At 37.6% G+C, this 21908-nt stretch overlaps 1 protein-coding gene and 1 long non-coding RNA gene across 2 annotated transcripts; both read right to left on the bottom strand.

Annotated features, from left to right (window-relative positions):
- Positions 1–14354: 14354 nt before the first annotated feature.
- On the bottom strand, positions 14355–17502 carry LOC126621586 (receptor-like protein EIX2). Its single transcript, XM_050290124.1, has one exon. The coding sequence runs from the start codon at positions 17480–17482 to the stop codon at positions 14528–14530; it is 2955 nt and encodes a 984-aa protein (XP_050146081.1). The 5' UTR covers positions 17483–17502; the 3' UTR covers positions 14355–14527.
- Positions 17503–19669: 2167 nt separating this feature from the next.
- On the bottom strand, positions 19670–21702 carry LOC126621593 (uncharacterized). The gene is made up of 3 exons (XR_007623103.1): positions 21450–21702; positions 21269–21366; positions 19670–19870 (listed from the first exon to the last, which is right to left on the bottom strand). It is a non-coding gene; the product is annotated as an uncharacterized LOC126621593 (long non-coding RNA).
- Positions 21703–21908: the final 206 nt, after the last annotated feature.

The following is a 21908-nucleotide window of genomic DNA, read 5'->3' on the forward strand; positions in this document are numbered from 1 at the left end:
AAACCAGCCGAACCAGAGCAAGAGTATCTCATATCATCAGGGTAAAAAAAAAGAGTATCTCATATCATGTTTTTTCCTTGTCTTTTCCTTTGCCCTTGCTCTTACCTACAAGACAATGAGAAAGAGAGCAATAAGTCAGCACTTGAAATCAAGCTTTCAGTCAGGAACTGACTGCCTGGAACCCCTTGCCTGATTACTTACCTGGCATTGCTCTCGAGTACTCATCTTCAAATCTTATGCTTCCAGAGAAGATACCACATATGCCTGAGGAAAAGATAGGGCAAGTGAGAAGGATACAAGGAAGCATGTGGAGACAAGCGTAACAAAACACATGCCGATACATCCACTACTTTGTCAACAGCAAAAGTATCCCATATCATCAGGGTCGAACGTACTCTAGATTTGATGGACTTGTTTTGACCTTCAAATTCTTTAGTCGACCTTATACTCTGGAGGAAACCAGAAAACCCTCTAGCCCAGTTCAAGGATAAGCCTGTGGAAAGTTACTTCTTCAAAAGCAAAAGTATCTCATATCATATATTCTCCATTTGCCTCTCCTTATCCTTGTTGCTGTTTACGACACAAAGAGAAGGAGAACAATCAATCGGAAGCCAAAGTCGAACTTCCGATCCAGGTTGCTTGCTTAGAAGTCTGATTGCTTACCTTGTCTGTTACCTTCTTCGGCAAATCTCCTAGCTCAGCGACTTAGGGGACTCCTACTATAGGGTTTGTATTGCACTTGACCAAGGCCGAAACTACAAGTAAGTTTTAACTGAAATTGATACATTACCTTGTGCATCTTCATCGGTTAAAGATACCACCCTTGGATGGAGGAAAGGTACTTCCAGAGAAGATGCCACATCCACATATGAGACAGATAAGGCAAGTGAAAATGATACCACACTTCGGTACTTAGAAGTTTCGTGATTACTCAATGGCTTGGATCTTGCAAGTCCCTAACCGAGGAGCTTCCCTCACTCGGGAACTTAGGGGAGCACTGTTTGTACCATACTTGACCAATCCTGAAACTACTGAGCACCGGTCAACGTTATACCGTCAAGGACCCAGAAGAGTTTCCCTCCAACCAAGAGGCCAATCACAGCGCAACACGTGTCGACATCAGAAGCCAATCATAGTGCGACATGTGTCAACATCAGAAGCCAATCACAACACGACACGTGTCAATGTCATAATGAAACTACAAACTCTCTTCTATAAATAGAGATCATTCTCTCACAATATTTCCTAATGTCATTTGTACTAAATCATTCACTAGTACTCACTAAAGGAGAGCTTGAACCTATGTACTTGTGTAAACCCTTCACAATTAATGAGAATTCCTCTACTTCGTGGACGTAGCCAATCAGGGTGAACCACGTACATCTTGTGTTTGCTTTCCTATCTCTATCCATTTCCATACTTATCCACACTAGTGACCGAAGCAATCTAGCGAAGGTCACAAACTTGACACTTTCTGTTGTACCAAAGTCCTCACTTATTTTGTGCATTAACATTGGTGTAAAACCCTTCTTGGACTGATAAGTCCATTGGTGTAAAACCCAGCGTTGCCTCACTTTATTTGTGTTGCTTTAGATTATATTCTACTAGATTATCCTCTTTCGAGCGTTCCTTTTTCTTGTACATTCTAATATATGTATTTATCTATTGATTTTTTTTCTTTTGGCTAACTTCCAATATTCCTTTCTTTTTTTCTTGTCTTTGTTATGTGAATGCTGATTTGCGCAGTGTATACAGACACGCTCTTTTGCTAAAGACTGCATCTGCAAGACAAGTGGTGCTAGGCGCTCCATTGCGAGGGGTTCTGAAGAAGCTTGCTGCAACGGCTGTTGCGTCCAATACTGATGAGCTTGTTGCTCTTTTGCATTGACCAAACGAGTCCTTTTTCCTTATTCCTCGGGTAAAATTACATGTTAAGGTTAACAAATTATCATTTTGCTCTTTGTAGTTTTTAGTTCTAACCTTTAGCTACTTAGACTATCTCCAACCCTGACCTAAAAGTTAAAATTTACCATTCCCCCCCCCCAAATTCACTCCAACCCATGACTTAAAATAAACCTAAAACCTAAAACCTAAAACCCAAATGGATGTCAAATTCCGGCCCAATTTTAGGCCACAAAGCAAAATGGGCTCCACCAACTGAGAGTGAAACCAGGGCTGTGTTGCCCACTTCCCAACCTCCACCCGCCAACGCGCCACACGCGTTTGGCAGATTGTTGAAAGCAGATAGCCCCATGTGGGGGTGTTCCCTGCTATCAGAAAGCAAAAGCAGCCCAACGGCTACTTTTGGTGATCCAACAGTTGTGTTTAAATGGGCTGTTGGTTAATCCAACGGTCCAGGTTCAAATTATTATTTTTTTGTTTTATATTTATATATTTATTGAATCCAACGGTTTAAATCGAATATAATCAAATCTAACGGTAAAAAAAGATCTAACAGTCCAAATTTAAATCCAACGGCTAAAATAATTTAAAAAAATTATTTAACTTAAAATTCAACAAAAAACTCTATAAATACCTATGTATTTGTTCAAACATCCACACAAAACTCACTTTTCTCCTACAATTCTTCCAATTTTTCTTTCTACCATTTCTTCTCATTTCCAAAATTTTCAAGATGGCAAAAGAGCATGTTAGAGGTTGTAATTGGACCTTTGACGAAGATATTGCTTTATGTTTGGCATGGATTTCTGTTAGTGAAGATGGTGTCGTCGGCACCAATCAAAATAGAAAGGATTTGTGGGGTAAAATCGTTGATAAGTTCCATGAAAACTCCAACGCCGATCGAAGGGAAGCTGGTGGTGTTTATGATCGGTGGAAGATTATCAACAAAGCGTACACTTTGTGGAAGGGAAGCTTGGAGAGAGCCATGGTTGACATGCCTAGTGGAAGGGGCGTCTCAGAAATTGTGAGTTTCTTTGTTGATATTTTTGTTGTCATGTACATAATAGTATTTTGCAACTAATTGTTTTTATGTATTTGTTGCATAGGGTGACAAAGCAATGGCAATTTACAAGACAAGAACTACATCAAAAAATCAAGCTTTTAAGTTGCATCATGCTTGGAACATCCTCAAGGATTGTCCGAGGTGGGGAATCGATGCGAATCAACAATGTGGAAGATTATTTCATAATGAAGCCCCACCTCCAAATGATGTCAATGAAGGTGTGAATTTTGCCGACAATGAAGGTGTCAACCAAATAAGCCCAACTTCTTCTTTGCCAAGGCCCTCGGGTAGAGATAAGCAGAAGGAAGTAAAGAGAAAAGGGAAGTCCCAAGATCCGATACGTGAACAATTTGCTAGCAAAATGGCAAGAATGAACGAAAACCAGTGTCGTCGGCAAGAAGAATCGGCCCAAATGTTTTTGGCCATGAAGCAAGAAGGGGATAGGGAGCAAGAAAGGTACGAAACTAATTTGATAATGGCGGACCTCGACAAATACACTCCAGAGAGGAAGAGATACTTACGTGGTAAGCAAAAAGAAATTTTACGAAGGAATGCCACAAGGAGTATATTTCAAGATGATGATTCATCGCAAGACTATCACCCAAGTCCACCACCAAGTCAAGATGGTGGATATCATTATTAAGTTTATGTAGTCTATGAGTTTTCGATTGTATTAAGTTTATGTAGTTTATTAATTGTCTTTTTTTTAAGTTTATGTGGTTTATCATGATTTTCATGTATTGATTTAGTGATTTTTTAAAATTTATCGGAATTTAAATATTTTTAGGTTAAAATGTTCATATAATTAATTTAGGATAGTCTACATAATTGTTTTTTTTTTAAAGTTAATTTAAAAAAAATAGCCTTAATTCATTTTTTGATAATCTGGGGCTAAAATTTTAGGCCAAAAGGGTTGGAGTAAAAAAGCTATTTCTGGGCTAAAACCTAAATTTTGTGGGCTAAATATTTTTAGGTTTTAGATCAGGATTGGAGATGGTCTTAGAGGGACTGCGGTAGAAACTTCGTCTGATAAAACGATGTTTTTTGCAGGCAGACAAAGTGACGGTAGTGTTCCCTATGAGATTCAAGGACTCTATAGACATTGTTCTTCCAACTTCTTGCAGGTTTGATAAGTATATGATCTTAAACTGGAAATATGAACTTTTTCTTCGGGAGGAGAATGTGATGAAGTCTAGATTAGTGTGATGGTTTTAAGATGCCCCTTAGCCCCATCCCCTTCTTTTTGTTTTGGTTTTTGGTTCTACTTCAAGGTGCTTCTGTTCGGGGTTCATATTTATTGGCTCTTCTCCGGTGTTGCAATTTTGGTGGCAAAAATTGGTTGGGACTTTTTCATTGTTGCAGGTTGATTTGTTTTGCACTATGATCCCTTCATCGAGTTCAACGCGGAGTTGGTTTTCTTCTGTTGACTACCAATGTCTGGCGAGGTAGTGGCGGCGGTGGAGGTTGGGCCGTGCGGGTTGAGGATTAGGGTTTTTTAATTTTCTGCATTTTTGCTAGTTTGCCTTTGGCTATCCCCACTTCTTGGCTAATTTGATGTACTTGTACTGAGCATTCTTCTTTCAATGAAATTGCTTGCTTTGTTTTCGACAAAAAAAAAGTGTGATGGTTTCATTACCACTAGCAATCAGTAACACGCTTTACGTGTGCAATTAAGTTTATTTTTTATTTTACTGCAACTTATCATGAGTAAGAATGATATCATTAGTAAGAATGACAATTGAAAAAGAAAAAGAAAATTGAAAAAAAGAAAAAGAAAATGGAAAAAAAAAGAAAAGAAAAAGAGACTGATGATGTGCTTTTAAAAATACTGAAAACGTTTTGGGTGAAAATGTTTTAAAACTAATCCCTAGTAAACATAGAAGTAAATATTGAAAAAGCACGTAAAGTGCTTCATAGAAAAAGCACATAATTGGTGTTTCTTGCAACAAAAAAAAAATACACTTTAAGTGCTTTTGGAACCCAAAAACATTTTATCTAAAAGCGTTTTAAGTCATTTTAAAAGTACATCCAAATGAGCTACTCACCAAATCCCCAGCCCCAATCACTTCAATTGCATATGCTAATTTTTTTTAATTTTTAAATAGGACTGCTATTATTACCTACCTATGAGGTTCATGAAAAAAAAATAGTAAAATTCGTTTTCATGTAAATACTGAATTGCCCATATTTTTTATTTCTATTCAATTTTAATTAGAAGGTTAGAGTGGTAATTTCATTATGATTTGGTTAACAATGAATGTTTCATTAATGTGTAGTTTAGATTTAGGAATTTGTGGAAGCAAAAGGTATGGCTAGAATTAATAATGCCCCTCCTTGTTTGTAGTAGAAGAATTTGGATCCCCTCATCCCCTCATGACCTTTAAAAACGGAGCCTGCTGAGCAGGCGATCGTGGCCGTTGAAATTTGTTCCAACGGTTACAAACAGGGGGGTCCTTTAAAAGTTATAATAATTGTAGTCATTAGATCAAATTTCAACGGCCACGATCGCCTGCTCAGCAGACTCAGTTTTTTAAGGTCAGGAGGGGATCCGGATATGTCTTCTACCCACCGGCGGAGCCACACCAAAAGCCACGGTGGGCTATTGTTCATGGAGGGTTTGTGTCGACATGTATGTATTTTAGTGTATAGCCAAATATAATTGACAAAAAAAATGCAAGAAAAATTAATTTTTAATTAAACTCCCAACGAGTATTTAGCACAACTAAAAATATAAAAGTTACCATGAAAATTGTTATGTTATTTTGTTCAAGATTATTCTACTTTGATTTAGTGGACTTTGTATTATTTTCAATCAATTTTTTTTTAAGATTGCCTTTACTTTCTACTTTCATTGTTTTGTTTTGGGCTGGTTGTTTGCTTGTAATTGATATAGTCCATGTAACAAGTTTTCTATCTTCTTCTTGTGTTTGCATCTAAATATATGTGAAATTGAATGATTTATTGTAATTTCTGCAGTTTGCAATTGCGATTTTTATTGTGTTCATGCCAAGCAAATTTTAAAGTATATAAATATAAAAGTTAAACCTAAATTTTTGCATACAATACACATGTAGCAAAAAAATATCATTTGATTTTAGTGTAATATTTTTATCTAGCTCATTTATAAAAAAAAATTCTAGCTCCGCACGCTTGCTTCTACACCACTTTAGAACTAATCGAAGCTCCCATTGAAGCACTGTGTGCCGAGGGAAATTTTGAAAAATAACCATAATTTAGATCCCATATCGAATTATAACCACATTTTCAAGTTTATGATAATTATAACAAAAAATTGAGATGAAAGTACTAATATACCCTAAAAATAAGGTTTCTAGAAGATCCAAAAAGACAACACGTGTTTCAAACTCAAAACCAAGTTCATACTAGTCTCCAAGTTCCAGTCTCATCAAACCCAACAAAAACCCAGAAATATTAAAAATTTAAAATGTGAAATCCCGTCCTCAGAATTTTACTATTGATTACGTATCTCGTTATTTAAATTCGTATTTCACGTTTACATTATCTTTATCAGTTAATTTTAATTCCGTTAATTTCAGGAATTAGATCTAAGGCTGGGCAAACGGGTCCTGGACCTGCGGGTCGGGGAGGGTAATGCGAGTACGGGCCGGTTCTTAATTTTGTAAAAACAGATTGTGGCAGGGCGGGCTGGGTAAATGAAGTTTTTGATTCGGGCCGGTTCCAAAAGTATAGGAATCGCGGGTACTCGAACCGGCCCTTTTGTGTTACAATGGACGGACGAGATTTAAGATATCATCCCTAGCCAATCTCAACCAGCAGTTTCAACCTTACCTAATTCCACCTCCCGAGTTCCACAAGCACTTTCAGACTTTCAGTCTCTCGGATTCTCGGATTCTCAGACTCTTCCTCGACTCCCTCTCGCTATCCCTTCCCTCGACTCGTAGTGCTAACCGCCGTCAGGAACAACACAACAGCACCATCAACTCTGCCGTCGCGACCACCATCACTCACCTCATCACCACCGTCGAGCTCCAACTCTGAGACTCTCACAGCATTGTAGCAACCAACACAACGGGACCACCTCCGCCGTCGCGACCACCATCATCACCACATCACCACCGTCGAGGACACTGCTACTACCAGTACCAACCATCATCCCTCTAAAATTTAGGTAATTTTGAATTAGGTTTTATTATTAATGTGAATTTTTGGTGAAGGGATTTTTAGGGGTTTTAAGTTAGAATTTGTAGATTGATGATTGAGATGTAAAAATGTTTCAGGATCTGGATTATGAACTGGGAGAAGTAGAATTTGTAGATTGATGATTGAGCTGTAAAAAATATTCCTCTTTTGATTTTTTTTCAGATGAAGTGTTTTCTTCAAGAAATTATTTAAGATGGCACACAAAAGCTTAACTGCTAAGAACCCTCTTACGATTTTTAGATGGGGTGTTTTCTTTAAGAAATTATTTCAAATGGGGTGTTTTTTTTCAGATGGATGAAATGGGGTGTTTTCTTTACGATTTTGAGAGCAAAGTGATTGGTTTGATGTGATGAAATGTGATTATAATAATTAGCCATCGATCTATTATTACGAAAAGTGATTTGACTCGTGTATTGGAAGTGTTTGTGACATGTGATTTGAAATGCATATTGAATTACTTGTGAAATGTGAGTGACTTTAATATATGTGATATAGGTGATTACCCTATTTTTATAACTATTATCTTGTGTGGAGATGAGATGGTTTTATAATTATGTTTCCTATAAAATTGTTAATTTTTATATTTAGCCATCGATGTAGTTTTATGAAGTGGGATTTGAGGTGCATATTGGAATGGTTTGTTTTGTTTGATTGACTTGATATGATGAAATGTGAGGGCTAGTAGTGGACCATTAACCCTTTGTCATAGGGTTTGTTGTTTTAAAACATGTTTCACCTCTCGTTTCATTATTTCATTTCTCGTTTCGTTGAGAGAGTAACTTGATCCATGTTTGTTTCATTGAGTGGTTGTTATGCATTGTACTCCGTGATTCCGTTGAGTGATGGTTCAGAATCATATCCACATGGATTCTGTTAAGTGATGGTCCAGAATCCCTTATACTATGTGATTTCGTTGAGCGATGGTCCGGAATCGTATCCACATGCATTCCGTTGAGTGATGGTCCGAAATCCCTTCTACTCCGCGATTCCGTTGAGTGATGGTCCGGAATTGTATCCACATGGATTTCTTTGAGTGATGGTCCGGAATCCCTTCTAATCCTCGATTTTGTTGAGTGATGGTCCGGAATCGTATCTTGGTTTGGATTTTGGTGTGTGGTCCGAAATCGTATCATGTGACGTCTTGGTTCCTTGGATTTGATTTCAGCTTTAGAGATGTAGGCTTCAGTCAAACTGTGTTGCTCTAGCTTTGCATTTCGGTCTATGATATGTATTATTGATTGATATGATTGTGGAATGATGTTGGTTGTGATTGTTGTCATTATGATTAGACTTGTTAACCGATGTGGCTAGAGAATAGCATTGTGCTTCGTTGACTGTTCTTTGAGATGTTGCATACTATGAATTGCGGTATTATGTGAAACATAGTGATTTATATGATGCATATGTGTGAGAATGGCTTACCTGCGTGCATGACAAGGTGATAATAATTGTTTGGCGTAAGGTTGATGTGCAGTATGGTATTCTATGGTTTCTGCTAGAAGTATTTTACGAAAAAGCTTAGAGTTTGACGAATGGTGAACTACGAATGGCTTGATCCCTATTTAGGGTACGTAGGCAATCTAACAAGGAGGTTAGATGCTGCCATAAAGTATATGAAAATTACTATGCGATTCGGATCTTGAGTGGTGCATGTCCATATTTTGGAGGCGGGATATGTTAGATGTATGGATACTTGATGACGTCACATGTCGATCCTGAACGTACGTTGCAATCGGGGTGTGACATAAAAAGTATTACAAAAAATATGCAAATGATGATTTCCATGGTGGATTGTAAGGTCCAACCATTGCAAAAAACGCAACAATCCGTGGCAGCCGTGGAGCAAATCATGAGCTCTGATTTTAGGAACAAGAGGCTTCTACAAGAAGCCCTGACCAACTCTTCCTACTCCGTATCGCCATCATACGAGCGCCTGAAGGGCCATAGCAGCCAGTGAGATACTATAAACAAATGAAAACCTGAAAGTTGGAAATTTTACAAATTTACAAACCTTCGCTTTTAATTGGCCTCGAGCACGAATGAGTCTTCGGAAGGATCATAACCCAACTACCATTTTAATCCCAAAACACCATTAATTAAACAAAATGCAGTTAGATTTTAGGAAAAATTCAAGAGAGAGGGTACCTGCGGTCAGTGGCGGATTCAGGATTTGAACATTGGGTGGTCCTAATTGTAAAAGTTTCAAAAAAACTTAAATGAAAATAACATTGAAAATTTTTACAATAAATTACTATTTGATGTTAGAGATAAACATTCCAATATCAGATTGTTTGATCTAATCAAAATAAAAAATCATATGAACTAACAAAGACATAATATATATATTAAAAATTATTATTTGCACTCTAAAAATATCACTTTGTATTTCAAACTTTCTAAAATGAGAAAGAAATCTACACTTATGAGGAGTGCAAAATGTGATTTTTAAAGTATAGATAAAAATTCTCTATAAATTAACCAACAATGATCAAATTGTTATAAAAAAATCATAAACTACATCACAATAATCATATGAATATTTTCATCTAATACACATAAGACCAAAATCATAAAATTTATTTGAAATTCAATATTGTAATGAGGTGATGATGGAAAGATAGAGGTGGAATAATTGTGGTGGGGTTCCGGGGTAAGGTTTGTATTGGATGGGTGGATTTGGGGTTTTGTTCTAATTAAAAGAGGGAATTGCATGAGAAGTAGTTGGGCCTCGGGTTTGTAGACGAAAAAGAGTGTTAATTTTTTGAATGGCCTGGCTCAAAACGGCACCGTCTGGCCAGGTCATTAAAAACAATATTAAACCTCCTTCTTCTTAGATAAATTATGCTGGGTGTTGTGCTGCAAATTCATGGAGTTCCAAAACCAGCACGGGACCAGGCAATCGGGTGGTCCTCAACGATCTTCACAAATGCTTTTCCGATCTTTCGGAGGGTCCTGGGACCACCCAGGTCCTGTAATGGATCCGCCCCTCCCTACGGTGGTTTGGGGATGAAATGGCATCATTGTTGGTTGAAGAGGATATTATAAGCAAGAAGGTGCTAATGTTACTACTGCAACTTGTCCTTGTGTTTGATAAATAAAAAGAATAGAGTTTTAACAAAACACTTATGGTACTATTTACTTTTAATGTTAAAGACATTTTTACTCTAAAAAGTTACTCTCGGTACTATTCACTTACAACACATTTTTGTCATTTTGATTAAAACTTAAAGTTTTCAAGCCATTTTCATTAGTTTTCCTTAAAAAGAAAAAAGGTTGTGTCTCCATTGCAGTGCGAGTGCAGAGCAACACAGCGACAACACTTGACATGAAAAGAAAAGCTTGAGACATCGCAGACACATATGGTTAAATAGGGTATATTAGTGCTTTCACATTAATTTTTGGTTATAATTATCATAATTTTGAAAGTGTGGCTATAATTCTATATGGAGTTCAAATTTTGGTTAGGAAGATTTTATTTGAACTCATCTAACCTCTTTCTACACCCAACTTATTCTATTCACCCATAGTGTTTTTTTATTAAAGAATTAATATCTCTTTAAACCCAAATTTATTACCTAAACTACCCTCTCAAACTCAATTCAAAATGTAAAAGTATCTTTACACTCATTCCCTTTATAAAATAACATATCTAATTGAATGTTTTTTCTTTTCAAAGAGGAGTCCTTGCCCCTCTATAATTGCATATGCCGTATAGGACTAGCATTTCCATGGCTGCTTTTTTTCTTTCTGCTAGCACAACCCATCCATGGACTTGGGATCCAAGAGATCATTCCATAAACTTGAATTTGCCAAGAGAATGTTATGCAAGCTCCAGTTCAGTCCTTTTTAAATCGAGCATTTTCATGTACTTTTTAAGAAATTTTGAAGTGACATAGGGTTGGGTGTTTTGCTGCTACGTTAATAAACAAATAAACAAATTGGTGCTATTTCAAATAAAAAAGGTGCAAGACATGCCACCCGCTAGTTCGTGGTTAAGGTTGAGCAATCTTTATTTGCACCAAGAATCAAGTTTTATGTTTTTGCGGTACTAATAAAAAATCATGGCACTGGTGTTTTGGGGCGCATATAGATGGCAGAAAAAAAAAATATAATATAATATAAAAAGTATGAAATTTAATCCAAAGAAGAAGCAAACAAACAAAATATCCATAAATTGAGTCACACCTTAGTTGGAGAATTAAAAACTTCAAAATCACCATCTATCAATAGAAAAGCTTGTTTTTCTCTATCAGAGCTATTGTGGTCGGAATGAACGTAGGATAAACAAAGGGTGATGCTAGGGTTTAATTATCGTATGTGGTTCTATTGATAAATTTGATTTTTATTATTAATTTCATTTTGTACTGAATAATGATTATGCAATATGATAAAATAGACAATTAACATTTAAAATTTAAGTTGACGTAAAAAGAGGTTAAATGAGTTTAAATAAAATTTCCCTTTTAATTATTTATCCAAATTTCTTTTGTGCCAATGCAGGATGTCACTTTTTGATAATGTCTGGGAAATGCTCGTACCGGACCCCAAGAAAGAATTTGTCAAATGAATTGCTCGTAGATAATACAGAGGCAATAATGTCAACTCTCAGCTAGTCAAAGTCTTTTTCCTGTTTCTCTTAAACAAATGATATTATTTACACTAAGAGGTGGGAGAGTGGGCTAAACCTCACAATAAGCTAACAATAATATGATTGAAATTTGCCTTTGGCGAGAATTGAATTGAAGACCTCTAACTTACCAATGTAGAAGAATACTACTAGACAGTAGTATTAAATGGCAGTCAAAGTATTTCTTGACTTTCATATATCTATTTTTTTGTTCTTTTATCATTATTCTAAAAAGTCCCGCCTAAGGTCGCTTAGGGCCTGTTTAAACGCTAAGTGGCTGACCACCGCTACGATTAATCACTAGATATTTAAAAAATCAAAAAGACGTCTAGACATGCCTAAACGCCTAGGAGTTCGTCAAAATTCTAAGCGCCTAGGTATTTGTCAAAATTCCAATGAACATGGTGAAGATTGCAATTTAAGTTGCAAGACCGCTGTGCGATGGGGTTGTCACGTTCCTTACATAGTCATTCCTCAATGGGAAATACAAGACATTTTCTATGAATTTTTTATGATTGATAAGTAGAAATTGGGATGGCCAACGGGCAAAACTCATTCCTCAATGGGAAATACAAGACATTTTCTATGAATTTTTTATGATTGATAAGTAGAAATTAGGATGGCCAACGGGCAAAACATAGTGGGTTTGGGCTACTGAGCATAATAACCGAATTGTATGGAGGTTGGCAAGTTAAAATCAATATTTGAAATTATTACCCGCCAGATTCCAAGTGTTCAATCCATTTTCCATGTTTGCCACTTGCAAGTCTACTGAATTTGATTAGCAAATACGGATTGAAATAGATAAGACCATGTAATGTTTTGGCATTAAAGTCTTTAGTGGGTTGGTGGGTTTCTCAATTGGTTTCTCAGAGATGAAAGATAAATGAGTTAATAAGGCTAAATTTGGATTATAATACATCTTATCCTCTTATCTATGCTTTTAACCGACTTTTAACGGAAATCTTCTTTATGGGGTAAGTTTGCTAACAGTCTTGACTACAAAGATTTAATTCCTAATTTTCTTTACTACATGCGTTACTATGCAAGTAATCAATGACCGTGGGGATGATTAATCTAATTTGGCCTAAAATAAATGCATAATATACCTTCGTGTTTTAATGGCTCGTTCTATTTTTTTTTATCTTCAAAGTGTTTTGACGTTGATTGCCAACAAAGAAATAATATTAGGATTTTATTTATTCAGTACTATATTCCAGTATGTCATTATTTTTATGCCTCTTTCACAGCAAAGCAAGAATATTAATTTTTTTTGAGAAATGAAAGGGCATGACTATGATTTTCAATATAGGACCTAGTTAAATTATTACATCACAACATATATATATATATATATATATATATATTAGGTTAGTGTTGAAGCATCTGATAATAAATAGTTAAACAAATTCTGTTAAGGTTGTTTAATTAAAACAAGGATAATACTTGGGTACTCACTAGAGAGTACCCAATATACTGATTTTATTACGTGGAACAATTAAATAACGACACATGTCCATTTAACATATAACCAATCGGCCTTTATTCTTCTGGCCAAACATGTGTTATTCTGCTATCCAAACACATGTCTTCTTCCTCAGTGAAACACTACCCAGCGGTCCATCCCAATCCGCCATCTTTTCCGACCACCACCAACCAGAGTCGCCCAATCAACCATCCTTTAAACACACTGATCAATCTCCTTCCTTCCTCCCTTGATTTGGTGCTTCCATGGCAAATCTACCATGGCTGCCGTCAGACTCACCCCCTTCACCTCTCCACCCAATCGCCTCCCTCATTACCAACGTGTTTCCTCTTTAATCCCTCTCTTCTCCGGCGAGCAATTACCAATATTTCTCTTTTCGGTCGACCCCAGCCAACCCCACTCTCTCATGCTCTTCGACGACGTCGGGTTCGAATATGAACAGTCACGGGAGGGAGTGTGGGTGTTTCTGGACGTTTGGTTACAAGAATAGTGGGGATTGATGGAAAAATTTGGGTTGGATTTGATGTAACCAGAGGTTGGAAGAAAGAGATCGACGGAGCAAAGTTCGACGGAAGTGACAGGGACGGGATGAGATATGGGGCATAGGCTTAAAGCAGAAGTTGGCTGTTTGGTTATAGGTGCAAGGTTATAGCTGGTTGTTTGGTTATAGGTTTAGAGAGCTATTGTAAATTACACGTAACTATATTTAACAGGACCACATGACAATGTCAGTATATTGGGTCCTCCCCGATGAGGACGCAAGTATTACCCATAAAACAATCCTAAACCTTAAATTGTAAACCCACTTGATTTAAAGAAACTTTAATAAAAAGCTTCTGGTATTATTCACTTTAACGAAAAATTATATTTTTACACTAAAAAATCAATTATGGTACTATTCATTTTACCCTTTATTTTGTCCTTATCATTAAAACTCAAAGTTTTTAAACTATTTTCATTAGTTTTTCTTTGAGTTAATGACTTAATTAAACATGATGTCAGGTGTAACTTTCTTTTTAATTTAATAAGACTCTTGCTGAGTTTTTTTTTTTTTTTTTTTTTGTCAAAATAAAAAACAAATGAACATGAATCTCTTTTGGTTGTTGTATTAGGTCGAAACCCTTGCAAAACAAGCAATAGTATATATACTCCATTCATAATTTATTGGTAACTTATTACATACAATACTGTTAAAATGCATTGGTAACTTATTACATACATATTACTCAAGTACTTTGATTTCAAAAAGTACTATTTACTGCTATAATCAAAAGTTCCTTCGAAAACGACCAAGTACTTTCACTGCAATTGCTAACTTTGCCTTATCCTTGATGGTATCAAACCACCGAAAATAGGCATACCTCCATGACTTCTTCAAAACCAATGTGCCACAAACGCCCCAAAAGCCTACGATAAAGCCAAGTACCAAGCTAACAAAGAACCACAACTCATCATGTCCATCTTCATTGTCATTGTCTTTTGGATCCTTGGCAGTAGGATTGCCATCTTCTGAGCATGCAGTAGAAAGAGGAAACCCGCAAAGAAACGGGTTGCCCTCGTAAATGGATGAATCGATCAGTGTTTGGAGCTGGTTGCCCAAAGGAATTCTGCCACTCAAGTTGTTATACGATACATTCATGTAAGATAAGAAGGTCAAGGATGAAAGACTTTGAGGAATCTGTCCCAAAAGTTGGTTGAGTGAGAGATCAAGATTTTCGAGCTGCACCAAATTTCCAATCTCCAAGGGGATGTCTCCGCTTAATTGATTCATCGATAAGTTCAAGTTGTGCAGCAGAACGAGGCTGCATATTTCTTCAGGGATTTCACCTTCAAGGCAGTTCGCTGAAAGATCAATGCTTTTTACATACATCAGAGATGTGTTATACTGGAGTTCTCTTCCTTTCATCACTCCTGTTTGTTGAGCGTACTCCAGATATATATTATAAGCACTGTAATAAGCAACTTTCAGAGCAGTGAGATTATTCAAGCACTTGGGAATAGTCCCTGTAAAGCTGTTGTGAGCAAGGTCTAAGATGTGGAGGTTCTCGAGATTGCACAACTGTTGAGGGATATGTCCACTTAGAAAATTTGACCTCATTCTTAGGATTGACACGAACGGCACGTTCAATCCTATCCATGAAGGTATTTTCCCAGTAAATTTATTGTCCCCAAGATCAATGTTCCTCAAACAAGTGCAATTTTCCAAGGATTGAGGAATTTCACCTTCGAGATTATTGTTGTTCATCTTCAACATGAAAAGAGAACCCAAGGCACCCATTGAACTAGGAAGCTTGCCTGACAGATTGTTGTATGCAGCATCTAAAATCATTATGTCAGTCAATAAACTCCATTCTTGTGGGAATTCTCCAGATAACTGATTGCTTCTCAGAGAAAGGAGTAACAAGTTTTTCAAGTTGCCAATGGAGGGCGGAATGGTACCGTTCAAATGATTTTCTGCAAGATAGAGTGATTCCAATTTGGGAAACTTTTGGTCCAAATTCAATGGGATTGGCCCTGAAAATGAATTGGTTTCCAGCTTAAATTTAACCACATTGTCGCCTGACCAAAGTGGTAATGGCCCTTGAAATTGGTTGTGACTCAAATCGAAAATCACTGCATTCGGGAATTTCAATTGGAGTGGAAGTTTTCCATGGATTTGATTGTGAGATAAATCCAAGTACTGAACACGGGAAGATATCTTCAAGAACCAGTTCTCGGGTATGGAATCTGAGATTTCAGTACCATGAAGTTTGACAAAAAGTAGTTCAGTTTGAGACTGAAGCCATACCCCAAAGGCAGGACCTACTTTACAGTAGCCAATGTTAATTTTGTGAAGCATGAAAGGAGGAACCCAATCATAAGACACTTTAAAAGTGAGGGGAATAGGTAGAATTGGCTTTGGGTCTACTCTGCCTAATGCAAAGTATTTTAATCTTGTGAGATTTATGAAATGGGATTCAATTAAAAAGCCCTCCCACGGGTTGAACGATAGATCGAGGTGAACTAGCTGAGAGAGTTGCCCTAAACTTTCAGGAATGGACCCATTCATATTATTATCGTAGAGGGTAAGAAACTTCAAATTGTGTAGCATCCCTAAAGAGGCAGGCAATTTGCTTTGCAACATATTCGATGACAAATCCAGTGACTCTAAAACACTATTGGGACAACTTGATAAACCACCCAAAAGCTCTTGAATCCCTCCATCAAATTGGTTCTGTGCAAGATTTAAGATCTTTAGATTGCAAAAACTCCCAATAAGTTTTGGAATTTGACTCTCGAGGCTATTGAAAGATAAGTCAAGGTGTTCAAGTGATTTGAAGCTTTCAAATTCACTTGGCAAGGGACCCCTCAAAGAATTTCCGCTTAAATCAAGTTTTCTGAGGTTAGTCAGATTGAAAAACCATTCAGGAAACGGAAACTTCAAATCGTTGTATGACACGTCAAGGATCAAAAGTGATGCAAGACTAAAATTTGCCGGTGAAAGTGGTGGAAGGCCTTGAATTTGGCATGATGACAAGTGCAACTCTACTAGGAAAGGTAGCATGTTGACAACATTTAGCCAACTTACCCTGATGTCACTGAGGTCCAGTCCTTTGAGATTGAGGTACTTTAGGGAAGAGAGACGAGAAAGCCAATTCAAGTTTTCGGAAGGGAGTTCAAGCAAAGAGTTGTGAGATTCTTCGCTGAGGTCAAGATAGTTCAAGTTTGACAAATTACCAAGATGAGGTGGAATCTCTCCTCCAAATGAAGCAGATGAGAGATTGAGATACCTCAAACTTTTAATCTGACCAAAGAATTCGGGAATGGAAATCCCTCGAAAATCATTCTGGCTTAGGTCTAGGTAATTCAAATGTTTCAATCTAAGCAAAGAAGGATTTATCTTACCACCCAAAGAAGAGTACTCCATCTCGTCCCTCTCTCCATCAAAACCAGAAAGTGTATACATGTACGCATTCCGGAGATTCATCATTTCAACACGACCTGTGCTGTTGTTGCATGAAATTCCCTTCCACTGACAGCAGTCAAGTCCAACCCACGAAGAAAGCCTCCTGGAAGGATCAGTAACACCTTCTTTGAAGGCGAGAAGCGCACGTCTCTCTTCATCGATGCATGAATTCACACTAGTGTGTAGATGTGAAGAGGCCAAAAACAAGAGGAGCAAATAGTGAGCTATTTTGAGGTGATAAGAAGTGTTGAGTACGTAAGTTGCAAAGCTAGCCATCGTTGTACAAACTTCTCTTTGCTTAGGTGGAGATAGCTTCTGAAGTTCTGAGCACATAGCTGAATTTATAATTGAGATCATGCCTCCTAAATTCCAAATTTCATGAGTGCGCTAAGTTTTGGGCACCTGAGTCTTTGATTGGGACGCTTTCCACTTATTTCAAGCTCCAATTTTTCCGCACTAGATGTTGATGGTTCAAAGGCATTGTTCCAATATTATTTTTTTTGAAAACAAATTGCCGACACTGACATTCCAAAATGGAATTGGATCCTCTCCTAAGCTTGGGCTCAAAAGCCTCCTGACCGACACATACGGATCGTTGGATTTTGATTCAACGACTACGATTATTATAATTTTTAGAAGGACCTCATGTTTGAAGTCGTTAGATCAAAATCCAACGACCCGTGTGTGTTGGTCAGAAGGCTCCTAAGCCCAAGCTCAAGAGAGGATCCAATTCCTTCCAAAAGATCACCAAAGTCATGATGTTTGCTTTCTATGTGAGAACTTGTACTAGAATACTTAAAAGGAAAATTCAAGAAAATATGGAAAAACATGATTTATTTAGTAGCCTGCAAGTACATTACACAAACGTGATAGGGTTAATTGATTTAGTATTGTTGCGTAAACCGTCTGAGTAATTAACTTATAAAATAAGTTAGAAAGTAGCTGATCATACAAAATTAAGTTAATTAAATCCTCTGAGTAACGTTGATCTATCTTCTAAACTCCTAACTTATGGATTTTATGGAACAGCAAGTGCAACTATCAGCTCTAGAAGTGGAATACCAGGGATTGCCGATGGTTTGATGCCCCCTCACTCACTATTCATCAGGCAAGTGTTAGTGAGACTTGGAATGTGCATGTCAAAATCCTCCCTAGTACATTTGGAAGATAAGTACTCAAAGGAAATGCCCAGCGAGGTCGATATGCAGTTAACTGAACTGAGCGTGCCATGAAGATTATGTCACCAACAAACACAAAAGTCCCGCCACGGTTAGATCCGTCACCGAACTTATTAAATTTTAATCACATCATTGGCATTCAAGCAGTGGCCTTTCTCAATTCTAACTGGATGGCCATCATCTAACATGGTTGCATAAGCACAGGGAACAGTTGTAAATGCAGTAAGATCATCGGGACAAGAAGACTGGTTATTGGCCATAATTATCTGCTTGCTTTCTTCCATCATAGAATTAGGCATACAATACCCCTTTCTTCTATTGACTGTCCCAAAGCCTGGGACATCTAGGGAATGGTTATAAAACTAACCAAAGATGATGTTCAGGAAGCTTAATTATTCCTACACTAACACTTTCTTCCTCCGCACCGCAGGACAAGTTTCACGATTGCTATCCGAGCCGTGCTAGTGGAGTCACTGAGTGACGTGCGAGTTTGGAAAATGATAAACTTGAAACCATTCGAACAAACCAAAATTTCATATTATGAATAAACTTACAAAAATCTGAGTTGAGCAAGAAGCAAAAGTCTCTTTACGTGTTGCTAGTGGTACAGGTGTGACTGAAATTATTATTATTATCTTTTAAGGTCTTTATCGGTCGTTTAAAAAATAGGTAACCTTGTAATTAAAATTTTCATTAAAAAGCGGATGGGAAGATAAGACATTGGGATGAGAATGAAATCGGTTTGAAGAAGAATGTGGGGTGATAGAAGGCGTCCCTGAATTATTGGATAGAAGAATTTCATTGTACGTACAAAACAACCAATAATAATATGCGCATCCAGGGTCACAAATCTGTGAAAGATTTGGTATCGCAGTAGCCTTGAGTTGAACGCTCCTCTCCTTCCCTTCCTTTTTGGGTGTAATTTGAAGCGTCTTGACAAGAATCCCGCAAGTTATGAGTCCCCTATATGAATCCGTCATGACAAGGCAGACTTGTCAATTTCCTCAGCAGATGAAACACTAGTGGTACAGTGTGAATGAAAATTAGCAGGCAATTGATCAATATCCCTAAGCTTCAAAGTTGTGATCATAGTTTTCTCATAAGGTTCAATGAGGTAGACTACAATCTTAGAGGGCGCGAAACCGCCATTGACACGTCCCGATCCCGATGCCCTCGGGATATCAGGATGGTCACGTGTTGGCCGACACCCGAAGGGTAACGAAAACCATTTAATTTAAGTAAAAGCTCATAAATAAGCTAAAACAGACAAAATGAACTAGTAAGATAATACTAAAGTTCAACTACTAATTAATAAAATTATGATCATACACACAAGTTCAGAGCATACGTCTATTACATAGTACAAACTTAATTTAAGATAGAGACGTGCTATATTACAATAAATGTCGAAGCAAAGGAAATATAGCACTGAATCATTGGTAAGGAAATGCCTCGTAGCTTAAATCGTAATCCTCATTCGTAGATCCTGAAGGAGGCGCAAAACAAACGTGAGTGGACCAATTTAATATATATATATATATATAGTAAAACAGTTATCACCATACTAACCCCCAGATTTATGAAAACACATATATAATGAAACACATAGGTTTTCCGAACCCTAGCATGTCGTGCAGTATCTCAAATTCACAACTTGTATAAATAATAAACACTAGTGATTTATCCGATAACCTCTAGGCCCTATGCCGGCTCCCCATCTCTGAGCAGACAATCAGAAGAAAATACACTTCAAGCCCCGTATCGGCTCCCCGTCTCTGTGCTAAATAGCCAGAGGAAACACACTCCAGACCCTATGCCAACACCAAACCGTCGTCCTAGACGGACCAGAATCTATCCCTACGTCCCGTAGCGGAAATGACCACTAGATAAGTACAAAACCATTGAATATATCTATATTGAAAAACAACTTCATAGTATAAAGTCATCCATTATCTATACTATAAAGAGATGTTCTAAACATGTTCTAAATATCATATCATCATCCATTGGATATTCTATAAGAACATGGGTTATAGGAAAAATAGTAATAATTCAATCTAGTCTCTGTGAGCATGTTATCTCACAAAACATTTCATAAAACATAATTATTAAATCATGCTTTTCATGTATGCATTTCTATTATTAAAACATGCTTTTGAAAGGGTCCATTCATAGTACTCTGATGGTGCAAAGCTGTACCAAAAAGGTATAACGGAATCACCGTCAATAATTGCACCTATTCACATAAATGAGTACCTTTAGTCAAACTCTATTCAAACGATTAAATTTGGGAAAACGGACTCAAAAACGGGTCCAGAACGTCGAAATTAGCCTAGAAAAGGTCCCGGACAAAACCCCAAAAAGTCAACTCAAAAGTCAACATTGACCGTGGACCAGTCAAAGTCAACTCTAACAGTTGACTGAGTCAACTGGTCCAAGGGTCAAAGTCAAACTGGGCTTTGGATTGGGTTGGGCCGAATGGCCCTAAGGGTTTTGAGTTTAAATTAAAGGTTAATGGGTTTGGGAAAGGGCTGAAAGCCCAATTTCTAATTGGCCCTAAGGCCTTAATTTCTAGAACAGAAATAAACAAAACCTAAAAAGGTTTTGGGTTGGTCTAATGGGCTACAGGCCCTATACATAACGGCCCGAAGGCCTTTGGGTCTTAATAATTAAATAAAAACAATTAAAACAAACTGGGTTAGGGGGATTGGGCTAGGCTCACCACGGGCCTAAGGCCCGAGTGACTCAGCAACGGCCCGGAAGCCCTGGCGTCGACGGAGAAGAACGCCGGAGCTTCTACAGCTCCGGCAGGCCTCAAACCTAGCTTTTAGGGTCCGATCTAGGCATCAAATCGAAGTACAAGACTAGGGGAACAACTTTATACCTTCCTTATGTCGTAGAACGGTCGGAGATGGTCAGAACTTCCCTCGACACCCACGGTTCGCCGGAGATGGGTGTGCTTACACCCGAGCCAAACTCGTCCTCAAACCTCCAAAATCACGTAATAAAACCCAATTAAAACTCATTTAAACCACATTCCAACAATATTCTAGGACGAGGCTTACCTAACCGGAGGAATAGAAATCTCGTCGGAATTCCTTTTCAGGTTTCTGTCCTCGCAGCACGGGAAAGAGGGAGAGAGAAGGATGAGGAATTGATAATGGTGATGGCTTCTCCGCGCACGAGTGTGCCTCAGCGTGTGGGTGTGTGCGATTTAGTTGAAGAGATGGAGATAAATGAGAGATCCGAGAGGGAGAGAAGGGAAAGACAGAGAGAGAAAGAAAAAGATGGGGGGTTTCACCCGGGGGACTTGGATTGTCTGCCCTCCCATTTAGGTGCCCCTTCTGTTTTGTGTGGTCACGGTTAAGTCACGTCAATATTTTATATTATTTTTTTATAAAAATAATAAAACAAAAAAAATAGTAATATAAAATGTTGACGTGGCTTAACCGTGACCACAAAAACAGAAGGGCACAGAAATTGGAGGGCAGACAATCCAAGTCCTCACCCAGGGGAACAGAGAG

The sequence above is a fragment of the Malus sylvestris genome, chromosome 5, assembly GCF_916048215.2.
Source record: "Malus sylvestris chromosome 5, drMalSylv7.2, whole genome shotgun sequence".
NCBI classification, from domain to species: domain Eukaryota; kingdom Viridiplantae; phylum Streptophyta; class Magnoliopsida; order Rosales; family Rosaceae; genus Malus; species Malus sylvestris.

Coding starts and splice junctions, on each gene's coding strand:
- LOC126621586 (XM_050290124.1), bottom strand. CDS start 17,482: ATGGCTAGCTTTGCAACTTACGTACTCAACACTTCTTATCACCTCAAA.